We start from the raw sequence: 16,140 nt of genomic DNA on the forward strand, positions 1-16,140 counted from the left end.
CAAATTAGGGTTACAAGTATCACAGTAAATGATGTTTACATGAGACTAGAATTTCTTAGCTAAAATGCTAGTTGTGACATATTCACTGAGTCTAATTAATAGTATTAGCATTATTACTATTATATAAGCGTTAAACAATACTTCTCAACTACTATGTACAGGCAGGGGCCAGACATGAAACATCGGAGGGTAGGACCATTTTGGCATATAGCACTTCTGAAATCCAACAACCCAAGCAGCCCTTCAAACCAGATTCCCCGTACCGCGAGTAGTTAAAAATATATTAGAACGACACTAATATAACTCATAATAATAGCCCAAATATTTATTATACGTTCCTAATAACATTACTATATTTAAATAAAAGGTATATTTAAAATAGGGTAGGCGTATCTCACTTACAACGGGTTTTTCTCAAAACTGGGCTCCGCTGAAGCAGAGCTTCTGAGCCGAAAAGCTCTTTTTCTCGGAGCCGTCGGGCGCTCCGGGGCTTCCTTCTTGTGCTTGGGGGGTTCCCTAGGAATTGGGGAGGGGGGGGGGGGTGTTTGGGTGAGTTAGAGAGAGAGAGAGTAGTGAGAGAAAGAGATGGTGAAAGGGGTGAGGAAATGAGCTGCCCTCGCAGCCCTTTTATAGGCCGAAGCCTTGCAAGTACGCTGGGTGTACTTCGGAGTACGCGACGCGTAAGGGGGCAGGTGTCGGTTCCTCAGTAGTGCGACGTGGCTCATTTCGGACCGCGGGAGAATTAGACCGCACAACGTAATGTTCTTGTACGCAGGGCGTACTTCAGACGCTGGGCGTTCCTTTGTATGCGAGGCGTAGCGAGGCCACCTGCCATCATCCGAAGGCGAGGTCGTGGGGAACAAGCAAGGGCCGAGATTTGGCCACGTCATCACCCTCACAGATTCACATCCCGACTTCTAAAATTCATAACTTTCGCATACGAGCTCCGTTTCGACGTTCTTTATATCCACGCGTAGGTGGGACCGTACTCTACAACTTTCGTTTAGACTCCGTCAGCTAATTTTGACTTTATTTTTAAAGTTATATTTTTAACAGGCCGGGACAGGAAAAGTCCGTTAAAAATTCATAACTTCTTCATCCGACGTCCGTTTTCGTCTGTCTTTTTCCCGTTACTCTACTATTAGTGAGATCTTTGATTCTCGTTTAGGTTGTTTCGGCTAAAAATCGTTCGATCTAATATTCGAACTCCGGACTGCATACTACTAAGCCGAAACTTAGAAAAATCATAACTTCCTCATACGATGTTAGATTTGGGCTTTTTTTTATGCATGCTCTCGGTTTAACGAACACTACGACTTTCATTTAGACCGCTAAGGCTAAAAGTCACTCTATCATAAATTCACTATTTACGTTACGCAGTGTCGTGCCGGTTTTGTCGTGAAACTTCGACGGGCCATAACTTCTTCGTTATAACTCGGATTTCGCCGTTCTTTATATGTCCGAAATCCTTGTCACGACCACTACAACTTTCTTCATCGATATCGGGTTTCTCTAACATTTTATTTTTGACGATTATTATTTTTTATATATTTATAAACAAGTATAACGCACATAAATTCACATAATACTAAAATAATTCATCTTTATTACTTCAAAATAGGTTACAATGGTTAACCTTGACTATTACATCTATATACTAATGCTTAGCACAGAAACACGGGCGTTACAACAAAGCCGACTAACACTCAGCTCAATACCGTACCGATCACAACTGACTGCTCTCTTGCCAAATGATGGGTGTTTAACACCTCCTATAAATCCACACAAGGTAACCCTAAGTCTATCTTCTAAAAATAAAACTTGACCAAAACTCAACCCAATCCAAAAGTCAACGGTCAAAGTCAAGTCAACAACCCATAATGTCAACTATTCAGCCTCACGTCGTGACCAACCCTTGGTCACGTCGTAAGATCTCACTCTGTTCGATCCCAACTCATCTCGACTCAACTCAGCCAACTCAGACATGAAAATTCACTAGAGTTGACCTCATGATGTAAGCAACCTTCTCTCATGTCGTGAGCCCCAAGAAGCTTAACAGAAACAAGGTCATTTAATCCCTACGTCGTGAGACCATGTGTATCACGTCCTCAACACAGTCTGGAGCTAAATTCCAAAGATTTAAGTCCTTAATCCATTAAGACTTTTACTCTAACTTTCCATAAGGTCTAATTACTCCATAATACACTTGAGAGTCGACACTTTTAAGACATGTATGTCCAATACATGTCTAGATCTCATTTGAATCAATATTGAAGAAAAGATTATCTGACTTTCATGCAAGGTTCCAAAACCCAACCATTTACTACATCTAAACTTCATGACACTCTAAATACCCTTATAACCCATAAAGTTGCCAACTTTATGGTTTCCATTCATTCAAACTTGCTAAACCAAGGAGAAAAGTGGGACAAAACTTAGATCTAGCCACAAACAACAATAAAGGTGGAAGCTTTGACACTTACAAGGGTCCAAAAACAATGTGAGGTGATGATGATGACGTCTTCTTCTTCTTCTTCTTCTTCTTCTTCTTTTTCTTCTTCTTCTTTTTCTTCTTTTTCTTCTTCTTCTTCTTCTTCTTCTTCTTCTTCTTCTTCTTCTTCGGGAACGTACTTAGGGAGGGGGGGGGGGATTTTTTGAAACTTTGGAGGATTGAAGATAAAAGGGCCAAAAGCAACAAGAAGTGGAACTTTGGAGGATTGAAGAATTTAAAGAAAAATTCCTGCGAAAAGCCCAAATCACGACGTGGCCATGACTTACACGACGTGGAGTGAGTGTTCTAGAAGATAAGTGCACGGGAAGTCAGAGTCCTTGCTCGACAAGGATTCATCTTAAATCACGACGTGAAATTCCTGTTCACGTTGTGAATCACGAACTTTCCCTAAACTATATATATTCATTCACTTTCACGATTTTAGAGGTTTTTAGAGACTTGGAGGGTTTAGAAAACGAATTCTGGAGAAAAATAAGTCAGAGAATTCAAGTGTTAAGCATCCAAGTTATAAGAATTGAGTGAAGATCATAACCATTACTTTGATTTGGTACAAGTTGAAAATGTCTTTAATTATTGAATTTGGGTTTATTTTATCATTCATGAGTAGCTAAATCTAGCTGCTTCTGTTTAGCTAGATGAAGTTTCAATTTATGGATTAGTTTAATTAATTATGAATTTTAATAGTTGGTATGTGCTTGTGTTTGATTGTTAATACCTAGCATGCTAATACTTGACACCTTAATTGCTTGAATTCATGTTCCGTATAGCTTAGTGACTATTAAATTACATGAATTTAACACCTCATGATTTAGTGAACATTGAATTGTTAGAGCTAGGATCGACCCACTCTTAATTAATTATATCCATTCCCTGTGTTCGATACCTGACTGTTTGTCTTATACTATCTGCGAAAAGGTCCACTGCCTTTAGTCGAATAGATAATTAGATGGTAAAATTAGATGTAGTAGTATTTCGACACCAATTTAGTAGTTGAAAGTAGAAGATATATGAATAAAATTGAATATGGCGTATGATATATATAGTGGTAATATTCAAAAAAATAAAAAATTACTGTTTTTAAATGGTCACACACCAAAACATATCCAAAAACATACACCTAAACGACCAAATTTTCAATTTCCTTCGTAGTGAAAATGCATTGTACGACATGCTTACCGTACTCCTTCCTCCTTGTCGGAATTGTGTTCACCGCACCACCATGTTGTGCGGTAGATACCGCACCACCACGGTGTGCGGTAGATGGGTGTACGGAACGACCTTAACACCTTGTTCTCGAGTTCTACTTACGGAGGAAAATGGGAGGATACAGAGAGAAAGTGAGGGGTGTCGAAGGAAAATTGTGTTCCCGAGTTTCATTAATGGAAAGAAAGTGAGGGTAGGAAAAGGATTTTGGAGTCGTATTTTCCTTCCAAAATTTCCTCCCAATTTAGGCGGATTTGGGAAGAAAGTCAGGGGAAAGAAAATTTTAAGTTTTATTTTCTTTTTCCTCCTAACTCAAGAACACAAAAACTTAAAATTTTCCTTTCATTTTCTTCATACTCGAAAACACAAAATAATGAATATTTTCCTTCCTCTCCATTTCCTTCCGTCAAAATTTTTCTTCTCTTTTCTTTATTGAATTTATAAATTTTTTTTATTGAATTTAAAAAAAAACTGGGGAACGTTTAGCCTAGTAATATGTATATATATATATATATATATATATATATATATATATATATATATATATATATATATATATATATATATATATATATATATATATATATATTAAAGTTATGAAAATTTTTAACACTTTAGCACATTTTTTTGTCAATTTTGGTCCTCCAACTTACAACATTAACCCTTCATCTTTATGCTTTTGTTCACAAACAACTCTTTTACTTTGGTTTGAATTTTTTATAACCCTCGCATTTTATTACATATTATTAGTATTTAGTCTTTTGGCAGAAATGGTCCCTCATTATTATTATTATTATTGTTAGACAAAATTACACGATTGGTCCCTGTGGTTTACCAGATTTAACATTATCTTTTTGGTTTTAAATTAATGTTTTATTTATTAGAAAATACCCACCCAATACTATAAACCCACCCACCATCTGCCATCACCACCACCACCACCACCGCCACCGCCGCCAAAATTACATAAATAGTCCATATGGTTTACCCATGGTGACAAATTCAGTCTCTACTACCTGAAAAGACCAAATTATCCTCATATTAACAGACAAAAAGCAACCAACATGCTACTTTACTTTACAAAGCAATACCTTCCTACCCCGGCAACGCCGGAGAATCTTTTCTAGTTATATAGAAAAGCAATAGCTTGAACTTTGAAGGGGTATAAATGTCATTGGATCTCCCACTTGATGAAAATTCAACTTGCTTTCAGCAGAGAGGGGGTTGGTGTTGTGTGGAACGACGGAGATGATGATGAAGAAGAAAGAACACCACCCTAATCTCATCGCATTCAGAAACCCTCTCTTCCTTCTTCACTAACACATCTTCCAAAAACCCTACGGTTATATTTGACTTTCGTCGTATTCGTATCCAGTTCCCTCTTTCCCATTTCTTCTTCTATCCGTTACAAGTTATTTCAAGGAAACGCACATGGATGTTGTAGCAATTGAAGCCTCGGTGTGGAACACTTCATTATATAACACACTCCGCAAGCCTTCTCTTTTCAGATTATCAAGACGAAGGTGCCCTAAAATCTTACATTGTACAGCGGGAGCTACTAGATTCAGCGAGAGGGTTATTCTCCGAAACTTTGTTGATTCGAGATTTTCAAGAAATACAAGTTATAGTGTTGTTCGAGAGGACAGAGGGTTGAGATCTGTTTGGATTAAAAGTAGTAGTAGCGTGGACAACCATTCTACAGCCCCAAGTGTGGATTTTGATTTTCTTCAAGTTTTGGTAAAGAGGGGATTGGTTTTGGCGGCGGTGTGCTGTGGGGTTTTAGTGTTGGGATGCAGAGGGGTTCTTGCTGCGGAAGGAGTCTTGAATGGGGGATTTTTGGGGTCCGGTTTAGAGCAGATTAAGTTGTCATTGACCAACTCTCTGCCCAAGGTTTTGATGGTTCTCAAGGTTTTGAAGGAACAAGGTCTAATTTTGGCTGCTCTTTTTGGGCTCTCTGCATTTTTCTCCATGGCGGAGACTTCAATTACTACTCTGTGGCCTTGGAAGGTATTCATGGTTTATAACAATTTCCGTTACTTGTATCCTCCTTATTCTGTATTTATATACTTAGGGGGTGTTTGGATAGGAAAAAAAGAGGTGCTTATTGCTTATTCCCACGGCAATAAGTTAAGATTAAGTGTTTGGATATAAATCCTTAAAAATCAGCTTATTGTGGTAGGAATAAGCTAAATAAGCTGATTTTAATAAGCATCTCCCCCTTGCTTATTGCTTATTCCCACCACAAATAAGCTAATAAGCTATAAACTAATTTATCCAAACACCCCGTACTAAAAATTTTCAGGTCCGGGAGTTAGCTGAGAAAGAGTCTGAGAATGGTGTGTTCAAAATGCTCCGCAATGATGTTACTCGGTTCTTGACAACCATACTTATTGGCACTACGTACTACTCTTGTGTCTATTACTTGCTTCTTATGATTGGATTGATTATAATGTGGTAATTCCCATTCCCTTTTTGATATTGTCTCAGCGTTGTCAATATTGGAGCAACCGCCCTTGTCACTGAAGCAGCAACCACAATATTCGGTGAAGCAGGTGTGAGTGCAGCCACAGGAGTAATGACGGTTGCTGTTTTGCTACTCACTGAAATAACTCCAAAAAGTATAGCTGTTCATAATGCCACTGAGGTCGCAAGATTTGTGGTACGCATATAACTTTATATATTTCTGAAATACTGAAACCAAGGATTGTGATTTGAGGAATTTAGCTGACAAATTGGGTGGCATTGGCTCTAGGTCAGGCCGATTGCATGGCTTTCCTTAGTCTTATATCCTGTTGGAAGGGTCGTAACATATCTCTCAATGGGAATGCTCAAGTTGCTTGGTCTCAAAGGAAGAAGGTGTGAATTGTGATGTTTACGATTTTTTTTTTACTTGCTGTGTTTTTGTTGAATGAATTCATATTTTCTTCTTTGTGGTAGTGAACCGTATGTGACTGAGGATGAACTGAAGTTGATGTTGCGAGGAGCTGAACTAAGTGGGGCCATAGAAGAGGAAGAGCAGGTTTGGAGTCTTGTTATCTGCAAAAAGCATGCATTTTGATCATCAAGACGTGTGTGTGTGTGTGTGTTTATAATGGTTTGTTCAAGTGTTATTGCAGGATATGATTGAAAATGTTTTAGAAATAAAAGACACATACGTTCGAGAGGTTATGACACCTTTGGTTGATGTTGTCGCCAGTGATTCCAGTGCAACACTTGTCGATTTCCACACCTTGTGGTTAACTCATCAGTATTCAAGGTATGTATGACTTACATTAATTTTGGAAGTTTTTTTTTTCTTCTAAAAGTAAAGCTCTCTCGTTCACATCACAGGGTACCAGTTTTTGAGCAACGTGTTGATAATATAGTGGGCATTGCATATGCTATGGATCTACTAGACTATGTTCAAAAGGTTAGATAATTTTTGAAGAATTTGTTTTGTAGTATTTAGAGTCTGGTTTAATGTTGGATTTTGTTCTGTTTTAAAGGGAGATCTACTAGAAAGTACGAGTGTGGGGGATATGGCTCATAAACCTGCTTATTTTGTGCCTGGTATTTTGATTCTTTCATCTTCTTTTTCTTCATAAGGTCATGTTTTAAAAGAAATAAAAAGTAAAAGAAAGGGTGAAGGCCCTGAATTTTTTCTTTGATTGGACTTACCTTGAAATTGAATGAATGTTTGTTACAGATTCAATGTCAGTGTGGAATCTTCTTAGAGAATTTCGAATCAGGAAGGTGCATATGGCTGTTGTCCTGAATGAATACGGTGGAACAGTTGGGGTATGTATGTTTTGAATGGTTGCAGATGTTTACATATTTCTTTAATGCATAATTGCATGGTTGCAATGCTCTACAGATTGTAACTCTGGAAGATGTGGTTGAAGAAATTGTTGGTGAAATTTTTGATGAAAATGATTCAAAAGTAAGCCCTTAATTTCATGCTTGTTAATTTCTTTTGTATTAGCTGCTATTACCGATTGAAAGGCATGGGCTTATATATATATATATATATATATATATATATATATATATATATATATATATATATATATATATATATATAGGAGGAAATAGAGAAAAAGACTGGATATATTGTAATGAGGGCCGAAGGAATTTATGATGTGGATGCAAATACATCCATTGACCAGCTTTCTGAAGATCTCAACATAAAGATGCCAGAGGTATTGTTTCTTTAAACTTTTAATAATTAATTGCATCATGTGGATTGTGAATTGTGTGTGTTTGTTTGATAATGACAGGGGCATCAGTATGAAACGGTATCAGGGTTTGTGTGTGAGGCATTTGGATATATCCCAAGAACAGGGGAAAGTATAAAACTGGTACTTGACAAGGAAGAAGAGCATGATGAGTATAATACGGAGGATGATCAAAATCAAAATCAAAATCAAAATCAAAAAGAAAAAGAAAAGAAGCAAGTATTTCAAATAGAGGTTTGTATGTTTGGTTGTGATTTTTATTGAATTGGTTAATGTTTTTTCATTTTTGTGTGAGAAATGAGGTGGTGGTGTTGCATGCAGATTTTGGCAGGAAATGCAAGAAAGGTTGGTGCAGTGAGGTTTGAACGGGTAACAGCACATGAGGATGGGTCGGATTCATCATCATCATTGTTGGAGTTGGAAAGAAGCAGCAGCACAAAGGTGGTTCCAAAAATCATGAAAAGGAAATTCGGGGGTGATGTCAGTGATGATGAAACTTGTAGGAGTGAGGAGGAGGAGGAGGAGGATGTAATCCCCCAACATCAACTCAAACAGGGCGAATGAAAACTGAAAATTGAAAACCCTTTTTTCTTTTCTTCAATTGCAATATTTTATATTCATGAATCAATGCGGGTAGGCTAAGTAAAACTTGTAGATTTAGAGGCCGGAGGGACTACTACTAGGGAGGAAGAGAGAAATTTGGTCTGATGAAAGTACTAAATTACTTCCAATTGGAATTGAAAAATAAGGAGCAAAAGAAAGAAACATTTGATTTTTTTAATCTCCAAAAAATACAACTGTCAATATGCCATTTCAATACATCAATTTTAACACATTACAAAGCCTAACATATAATTAAGGTGGGATGGGTTAACATGTAATGAAAATAAATATTTTATTAACAATTTTTTTAAAACTAAATATTCCATTACATGAAAATAAGAAATACATAACACCTCGATTAAAACTTAAAAACACAAAGATTCAAACATATATAATATTTAATGAAAGTACAAAGATTCAAACATAATATTTAATGAAAGTCTGTCCGAAAGTTGGGTTTTCTAACTCATCTTTGGGATGAAGATGATAGGTCAAATTGTGATGAAGATCGTGATGGATTTGTAATGATTTCATCAATTGCTGAGCCTGCAAAAGATATCCCCGTAACTCCAGTAAAAGTCGATATCGTTCTTCAAAATAGGGAAAATGACACTATAACACATTAAAGTTTTGACATTTGTCCGATCTGGTCACTAAACTTTTTTTTTTTTTGCACATTAGACCACTAAACTCGTATTTGATCTTTTAATTTAGTTATTTTTCTCGAATTTAGCAGGTTACCAGGTAATAAGGCTGATGTGGCATTTATAATTAATTTATCTTTATAACTTGGGTGCCACGTTGTACAATCCATGTATATAAGAATATATTTTTTTATTTTTTAAAATTTAGAAAATTTTAATTAACCTTTCATATCATCGGAATTTTATTTCATCTTCGTGCCTCCTCCATGCTTCTTATGTTCATATCATCAAATTTCTATTTCATCTTCGATTTGTTGGTTCTAAGGATGCCTCTACAAACCATGATTTGAATAACATCTATCGGCCAAATCCATGAATTGAAAAACATCAATTTAAAGAAACATCGATTACACAAAACTGAACTGAAGAACATTGAACCTCTGCAAACCACGATTTGAATTTTAGGGCTCTATTGAAATGCTCAAATTTGCTTAAATTAGCAGGTGCAAATGATATTTCTAGGTTGGTTTAAAGGTATTTATACTCTATAGTTGACAATTGTGGGTCCGAATTTTGCTAACAATAATGTTGCAGGTGGCGTTGTCCGGGTTTATGGGTCGGGGAAGATGAAGTGTTCGGCTTTGTTGCAGGGACAAGTCGTTGTTGGCTGGCCAGCTTGGCTATCTACGGTCGCCGAAGAAGCTATCAACGGTTGGAGACCCACTGAAGCCGATACCTTTGAAAAAATCGACAAAGGCTTGTAACCATGAACACCCCCAAAAGCTGATAACTTTGGGTGTCTTTCCTGCTACTACTGAGGAGGTCAAAAGGCTTCTTTGAAGTATCATCCTAATGTAAACAAAGACATATTTTAACCACCACCTCTATCATTAACAACCAATGCAATCAAACACCGCCACCTCTACTGTTATCCTCTATAACTTTTGTCTGTCTTCACCGTAAAACCCACATAAAAACCCACCTGCATATCCCTTGTTCTTACTTAGATCCATCCCAAGTTCTCATATGATTCAGCTCTAAGAACTTTGGGTTCCTTTTTGTACTGATTTCTTCCTTATCTCCAAGATCTACAAACAAAGGAAACAAACGATTCCACTTTAAAACTAGATTTTGAAACCCAACAAGAGTCTGATCTTTAAAATCGATGGTTCCTTGGTTTGATCTTTAAAATCGAAAGCAGTAGTGGTTAATACTCATGATTTGTGTGTGTTCTTGTTGCTTCTCAATCTAGAAAACCGACAATTAACCGGTCAGTATTCCACGTTGGATTTACAACGTGGCACCCAAGTTATAAAGATAAATTAACTATAAATGCCACATCAGCCTTGTTACCTGGTAACCTGCAAAATCCGGGAAAAATGACTAAATTAAAAGGTCAAATACGAGTTTAGTGGTCTAATGTGCAAAAAATAAATAAATTAGTGATCAAATCGGACAAATGCCAAAACTTTAATGTGCTACAGTGTCATTTTCCCTTCAAAATATTGATAAACATCGCTAACTGGGGTCTTCAAACTCCCATACCTAAACAGACGAGGGATCTCGACCATGCATAACTCGAAACAGAGTAGTATTAGTGGATGTATGGAACGAAGTATTGTACCAATATTAGTGGATGTATGGGACAAAGTATTGTACTAATACTCATCACAAAGCAACCATTTCACCCATTTAGTTGGAGTATTTGCCACAAAACAACACAAATACATTTCCAGACATCGATTGACCACCTCCGTTTGACCATCCTTCTGAGGTGATATGTAGTGTTTTGTTTCAACGTCATACCCGGCAAACAAAAAAGTTCTTTCCAAAATATGCTTAAAAAAACCTTATTACGATCAGATACGATGGATTCTGGAATACCATGAAATCGAACCACTTCTTTTAAGAAAACCTTGACCACCTTTATTTTCGTCTAATGATGCTTTAACGGAATGAAATGTGCATATTTACTCAAGCGATCAACCACAACATAAATAACCGTGTAACCCTTCGACTTTGGTAATCCGTTAATGAAATCCATAGTAATTTTCGACCACACTTTTGTTGGTAATTCTAATGGTTGTTATAAACTTCCCGGTGTTGTGGTTGAATACTTTTATCGCTGGCACATGTCACATTCCGCCACCATAGATATGATATCACCTCCCATGCGCACCCAACAAATCTCTATAGCTAGTCGTTGGTAAGTCTGTTGTACCCCTGAGTGACCACCAATCACACTCTCGTGGAATTCTTGGAATAAATTTAAAAACCAACTAGAACAACGAGGTATTACCAATCTACTTCGAAAAAATAAACGGGTTTGTTGAACAAAATAACCATGCATAACACCTTGTTCGAGTTCTACCTTGTGCTTTAAACTCTGAATTTCCGGATCTTATTCCAACTCCTTCCACAAATCGTCCCACTTAAAACTCAAAGTGGTTGCTAATGCATTAGCTTGCAGACTGTTCTCTTTTCGTGACAAAGCATCAAAACCTTGTCTTTCCCCGATCGATAGATTATATCAAAATTATAATCAAGAAGTTTAGACAACCATTTTTGATGATCTTTAGAGATGGTTCTTTGCTCTAAAATATATTTTAGGCTTCTTTGATCAGTTCTAACCACAAACTTTCTCCTTAATAGATACAACTAGGGCTGTTTACTATTTTGATAAAACTGAATTGTCCAATTTGACAATTTGGATCAGACTATTTGGTTAGAATATTGAGATTTTGGATTGTTTTTTTTAGCAAAACCGAATTATTATTTTGGATTTCGGATTGGTTTTGGTTTATAAAATAAGAATTGAATAGTCCAAAAAACCGAATAACAATTTATTATTTAATTTTAATATATATCTTTTATCATTTATAAATTTACTAAATTAATTTTTTAATAAATTAGAATGTAACATCCCGATTCCTAGGTATGAAATTTTAAGGATTTTATGCATTTTTGTTTTAGAACTTGACGAGTTGGAAGGCTCCAACTCGTCGTGTAAAGATCAAAATGGCCGCGCATTTTCATGGACCTACTCGACGTGTTGAGGAGCCTCAACTCGACGAGTTGACGACTGAATGAGAAACCCTAAATTTTAGGGTTTGCGCCCTATATAATCTCCATAAACCTTTGAGGCTGATCCCTTATCAGCCTCCAAACCCTAACATCGACCTTGAAACCCCTAATCTTCATTTCCTTTCAAATTGTGAGCTAGTGTGGTTCTTTGGAGCTAAAGAAGGAGAAGTTGGTGAGAAGGAGGCAGAGATTCAGCAAGCAAAGCCTTTGGTCTTTAGCTTGGCACAATTGTGGACTGTTGTGAGTATCCAAAACCCGATTTTTATATACATACATAGCTAGATCTTGAGTTTTGTCCCTTTTCCCTCATTATTCTTAGTTGTGTAACATCTCAAAATCCAAGACCAAAAATTTCATTTTTGATATAATAATTCATAAAACAGGTTATTGAAAACATCATTAAGTTATCTCATATCATAGAAACCCATAAGTCATGTGTATCAAAACAAGCCATAATAGTGTCAGAGTACAAATCCCAAGAACATCATAATGCGGAAAATAATGGTGTAATACGCTGCAGTCATGCTGGCTCCTTTCCCCTCGAGGAGGATGTACCTGAAACCAAAACTGTAAACCGTAAGCACAAAGCTTAATGACTTCCACCATCATACCACATACCATACAAATAACATACTGTCAGGCATACCGGAGTGCCCGACCTACCCTTGTCAGGCATATCTGGGTGCCCGACCTACCCTACTGAGCATACCGGGGTGCTCAACCTACCCCTGTTAGGCATACCGGGGTGCCCAACCTACCCCTGTCAGACATACCGGGGTGTCCGACCTACCCCTCCAGTTTATCTCAACCGGTTCCGGGGACTATTTCATCCCCTACCACTACCACATAATAACATATCATGATCATACTGCTAGGCATACATGGGTACTGTCTACCCCTTCGGTCTCTTTCAACCGGTATCCGGAGACTATTTCACCCATACTACTACTAACACATATATCATAGCATCCTAGCACATAGGGCATATCAGATTGTGGAAAACCAGACAATTATCACAAAGACAATCATCTCAAACATAATCACCTACTGGTGGGCCGACATTGGTGCCTTAGACCCACCTCTACTGGAAGGTAACTCACCTCAAATGTTGTGTAGTGGAGCTTTCCTTGACTCTGAATCAATCCACTCAACCTCTTACACATAAACATTTCCTTTAATTACCCTTTTCATACTCATAACTCCTTTAAGGTCAACTTTGGTCAAAGCCAAAGTCAAAGTCAACATCCTGGTCAAAGTCAACACTCTGGTTGACTCAACTCGCCAAGTTGGTCCATCAACCCGCCGAGTTCCATAAATCAGAAAACCTTGAAATCGCGATCCAACTCGTCGAGTTATCCTCCAACTCGACGAGTTTTATTCGGAAACAGAATCGGGACATTTCAGAACAACTCATCGAGTTCTTCCTTGAACTCGACGAGTTTCTTAGTCTTGAAAACTCAGAGAACCTTAACCAACTCACTGAGTCGTCTCCTAGACTCACTGAGTTTGCTCCGGAGTCAGAAAAGATAGGGATCACGATCCAACTCGCCGATTTGCATGAACAAATCGTCGAGTTTCCCTTAGTCCACACTCATTCAGTCGATTCCAATCGAGTCCAACGCTTCTAAACCATAGATTTGGTCCCCTAGGGCTAGCATAACACGTAAAGTTGGTAACTTTACGTCCATGCATGGTGTTATGAAGCTAGAAACACCAAAACCGAGCTATAAAGGAGATCTAGGGCATGGAGAAGGGCCATGGATTAATAAAGCTGGCAACTTTAAGCTCCATGAGCTCATGAGTGCTTAGATATGAAGTCACAACTTCCTAATATGAAGGGTCTAGTTAATGGTTTGGGCTAGGCTAATTGATGTATAGGTCTTAGTGTGTTTAGAGTCTTGTAGTAGAAGTATGTTGGTGTGTTTACGGCCGTAAACCTGTTTACGGCCAAGTCTTCTCCCTATATATAGGTTGTGTCTGAGTCTGTTTGTAGTAGTTGATGATCCACTGAGTTTACGGTCATTGTCAAAGTTGTACTAGACGTTTTCAGTTATAAACGTGTGAAAGCTTTGGTTCATTCTTCTTCTACTCAATTCTCATCTTATTTTATTGTTAGATTGTTTGATCACTGGTTAAGATCCTGTTTCTAGGACCTTACAATTGGTATCAGAGCCTAACCGGTGTCAAATCATCTTTCAATCTCGTTTTCGGTCAAAGTAGCTTAGTTTCATCACTGTTCGAGACTGGATTTGGTGTTTTCGTGGCAAAAGGGGATCAGATCTGCTTAAAATTCATGTTTTTATCAAGATCTGGGCATTTACGGTCAAGGGTTTACGGCCGTAAACTTCTATTCATGACCGTAAACAGGCAATCTTCAATAACCGTTAACAGACAATCTTCATTGACCGTAAACTCCCCTTAACCGTAAACTCTCCTCAACCGTAAACTCAACTCAACCGTGAACTCAACCGTGAACTTCCAACCGCAAACTCAACCGTAAACGTTGACCGTAAACTCTTGTTTACGGCCGTAATCGTGTGACCGCAAACTGTTTGTTTGACATTTTAGTTTATTTTTTTTTCAAGTCTTTTTCAATTAAAAAAATTAAAAAAATTAAAAATGGATTCTCAAGGTCAAGCACTTCATCATGAATTCGATTCCATCATGGGAACAACCACTCACATTCCACGATTGTTATCTGCAGAAGGGTTCCCGGAATGGAAATACAAGATCGAGAAATACATCAAAATGAAAGATTTTAAGGTTTGGCGAATCATTCTCAAAGGAACAGTCAGAGTCACTACTAATCTTCCGAATGGACAAATAATTGACAAATTGTATGCTGATTACATTGATGAAGATTTCGAAAAGGTTGAAGAACAGGAAAGGGCACTGGCTACTTTGACTATGGCTTTATCTCCCGATATTTGCTCAAGGATTCAGAGAATACACTTCAGCCAAAGCACTGTGGGAAGCTTTAATTGAGGTCTACGAGGGAAATGAAGATATGAAAGAGAGCCGTCAGGATATGTTAAGACAAAAGTTCAATATGTTCAATTATATCCCTGGAGAAACCCTGGAAGCTCAGTTGCAGCGATTCACTGCACTCACTACTGAGATGAGTATAGCTGGAATTTATTCGACTAAGTCTGAGATAAACAAAAAGTTGCTGAATTCACTTCCGAAGACGTGAGATATGACTGTGGCTGTCATCAAGAAGACAAAAGATCTTAATCGTCTCAGTCTTGCTGAAACAATGGCAATCATCAAAGCCTGTGATCTTGATGATAAACAACGCGAGATTAATCATGTGAACTCCTACTCGACTACAAATCTTGGGATTTCTTAAAGTAATGCCTTTTCATCTTTTACCTCCTCTCCAAGTCAAGCTTTTGATGTTCAACAACCTCAGAATCAAACCTTCATTACTCCATCAGTTGCACCATTTGTTGCTTCCTCATCTATGTCTCACCCACAAAGTCAGTCTTTCGTTGTTCCACAAGCTGTTTCCTCCTCCAATGCATCAGTTATGGTTCCTGCTCCCAATTCCAAAGAAAGCGATGAAAACTTAGCTCTTGCCACTAGACTTGTCAATTGCTACAATGCTTTTGTAGCTGGAGAGCTTCCACCTCAACTCTCATTTGCTGATCTGGATCAAATTCATCCAGAGGATTTGGAAGAAATGGATATTACTTGGCAGATAGCTATGGCAGTGTTCAGGGCAAAGCAATTTGCTAAGAAGACAGGAAAGAATAATTGGGGAATGAATGCGGATAAGAAAGTAGGGTTTAACAAGGGAAAGTTGCGTTGCTACAACTGTCACGAGCCGGGTCATTTTGCTCGTGAGTCTCCTAAACCAGACAGAAGAGTAAGTAGTGAT

The 16,140-nt window shown here is 37.7% G+C and overlaps 1 protein-coding gene across 1 annotated transcript; it reads left to right on the forward strand.

Moving 5' to 3' along the window:
• Nucleotides 1–4,902: 4,902 nt before the first annotated feature.
• On the forward strand, nucleotides 4,903–8,710 carry LOC145124736 (putative DUF21 domain-containing protein At3g13070, chloroplastic). Its single transcript, XM_079060190.1, has 13 exons — nucleotides 4,903–5,722; nucleotides 6,018–6,115; nucleotides 6,203–6,374; nucleotides 6,468–6,571; nucleotides 6,653–6,734; nucleotides 6,832–6,971; nucleotides 7,046–7,124; nucleotides 7,201–7,264; nucleotides 7,401–7,492; nucleotides 7,569–7,634; nucleotides 7,777–7,893; nucleotides 7,972–8,163; nucleotides 8,251–8,710. Exons 1-13 carry the CDS (start codon nucleotides 5,147–5,149, stop codon nucleotides 8,491–8,493), a joined length of 2,025 nt encoding a protein of 674 aa, XP_078916316.1. The 5' UTR covers nucleotides 4,903–5,146; the 3' UTR covers nucleotides 8,494–8,710.
• Nucleotides 8,711–16,140: the final 7,430 nt, after the last annotated feature.

This window comes from Lactuca virosa, chromosome 7 (genome assembly GCF_052849685.1).
Source record: "Lactuca virosa cultivar CGN04683 chromosome 7, Lactuca_virosa_CGN04683_v6, whole genome shotgun sequence".
NCBI classification, from domain to species: Eukaryota; Viridiplantae; Streptophyta; class Magnoliopsida; order Asterales; family Asteraceae; genus Lactuca; species Lactuca virosa.

Bases quoted from the DNA above. Each gene is read 5' to 3' on its own strand.
- LOC145124736 (XM_079060190.1), top strand. From the start codon at position 5,147: ATGGATGTTGTAGCAATTGAAGCCTCGGTGTGGAACACTTCATTATAT. The intron at 6,735-6,831 runs GTTTGGAGTCTT...GTGTTATTGCAG, and splicing joins CCATAGAAGAGGAAGAGCAG to GATATGATTGAAAATGTTTT. The intron at 6,972-7,045 runs GTATGTATGACT...TTCACATCACAG, and splicing joins TTAACTCATCAGTATTCAAG to GGTACCAGTTTTTGAGCAAC.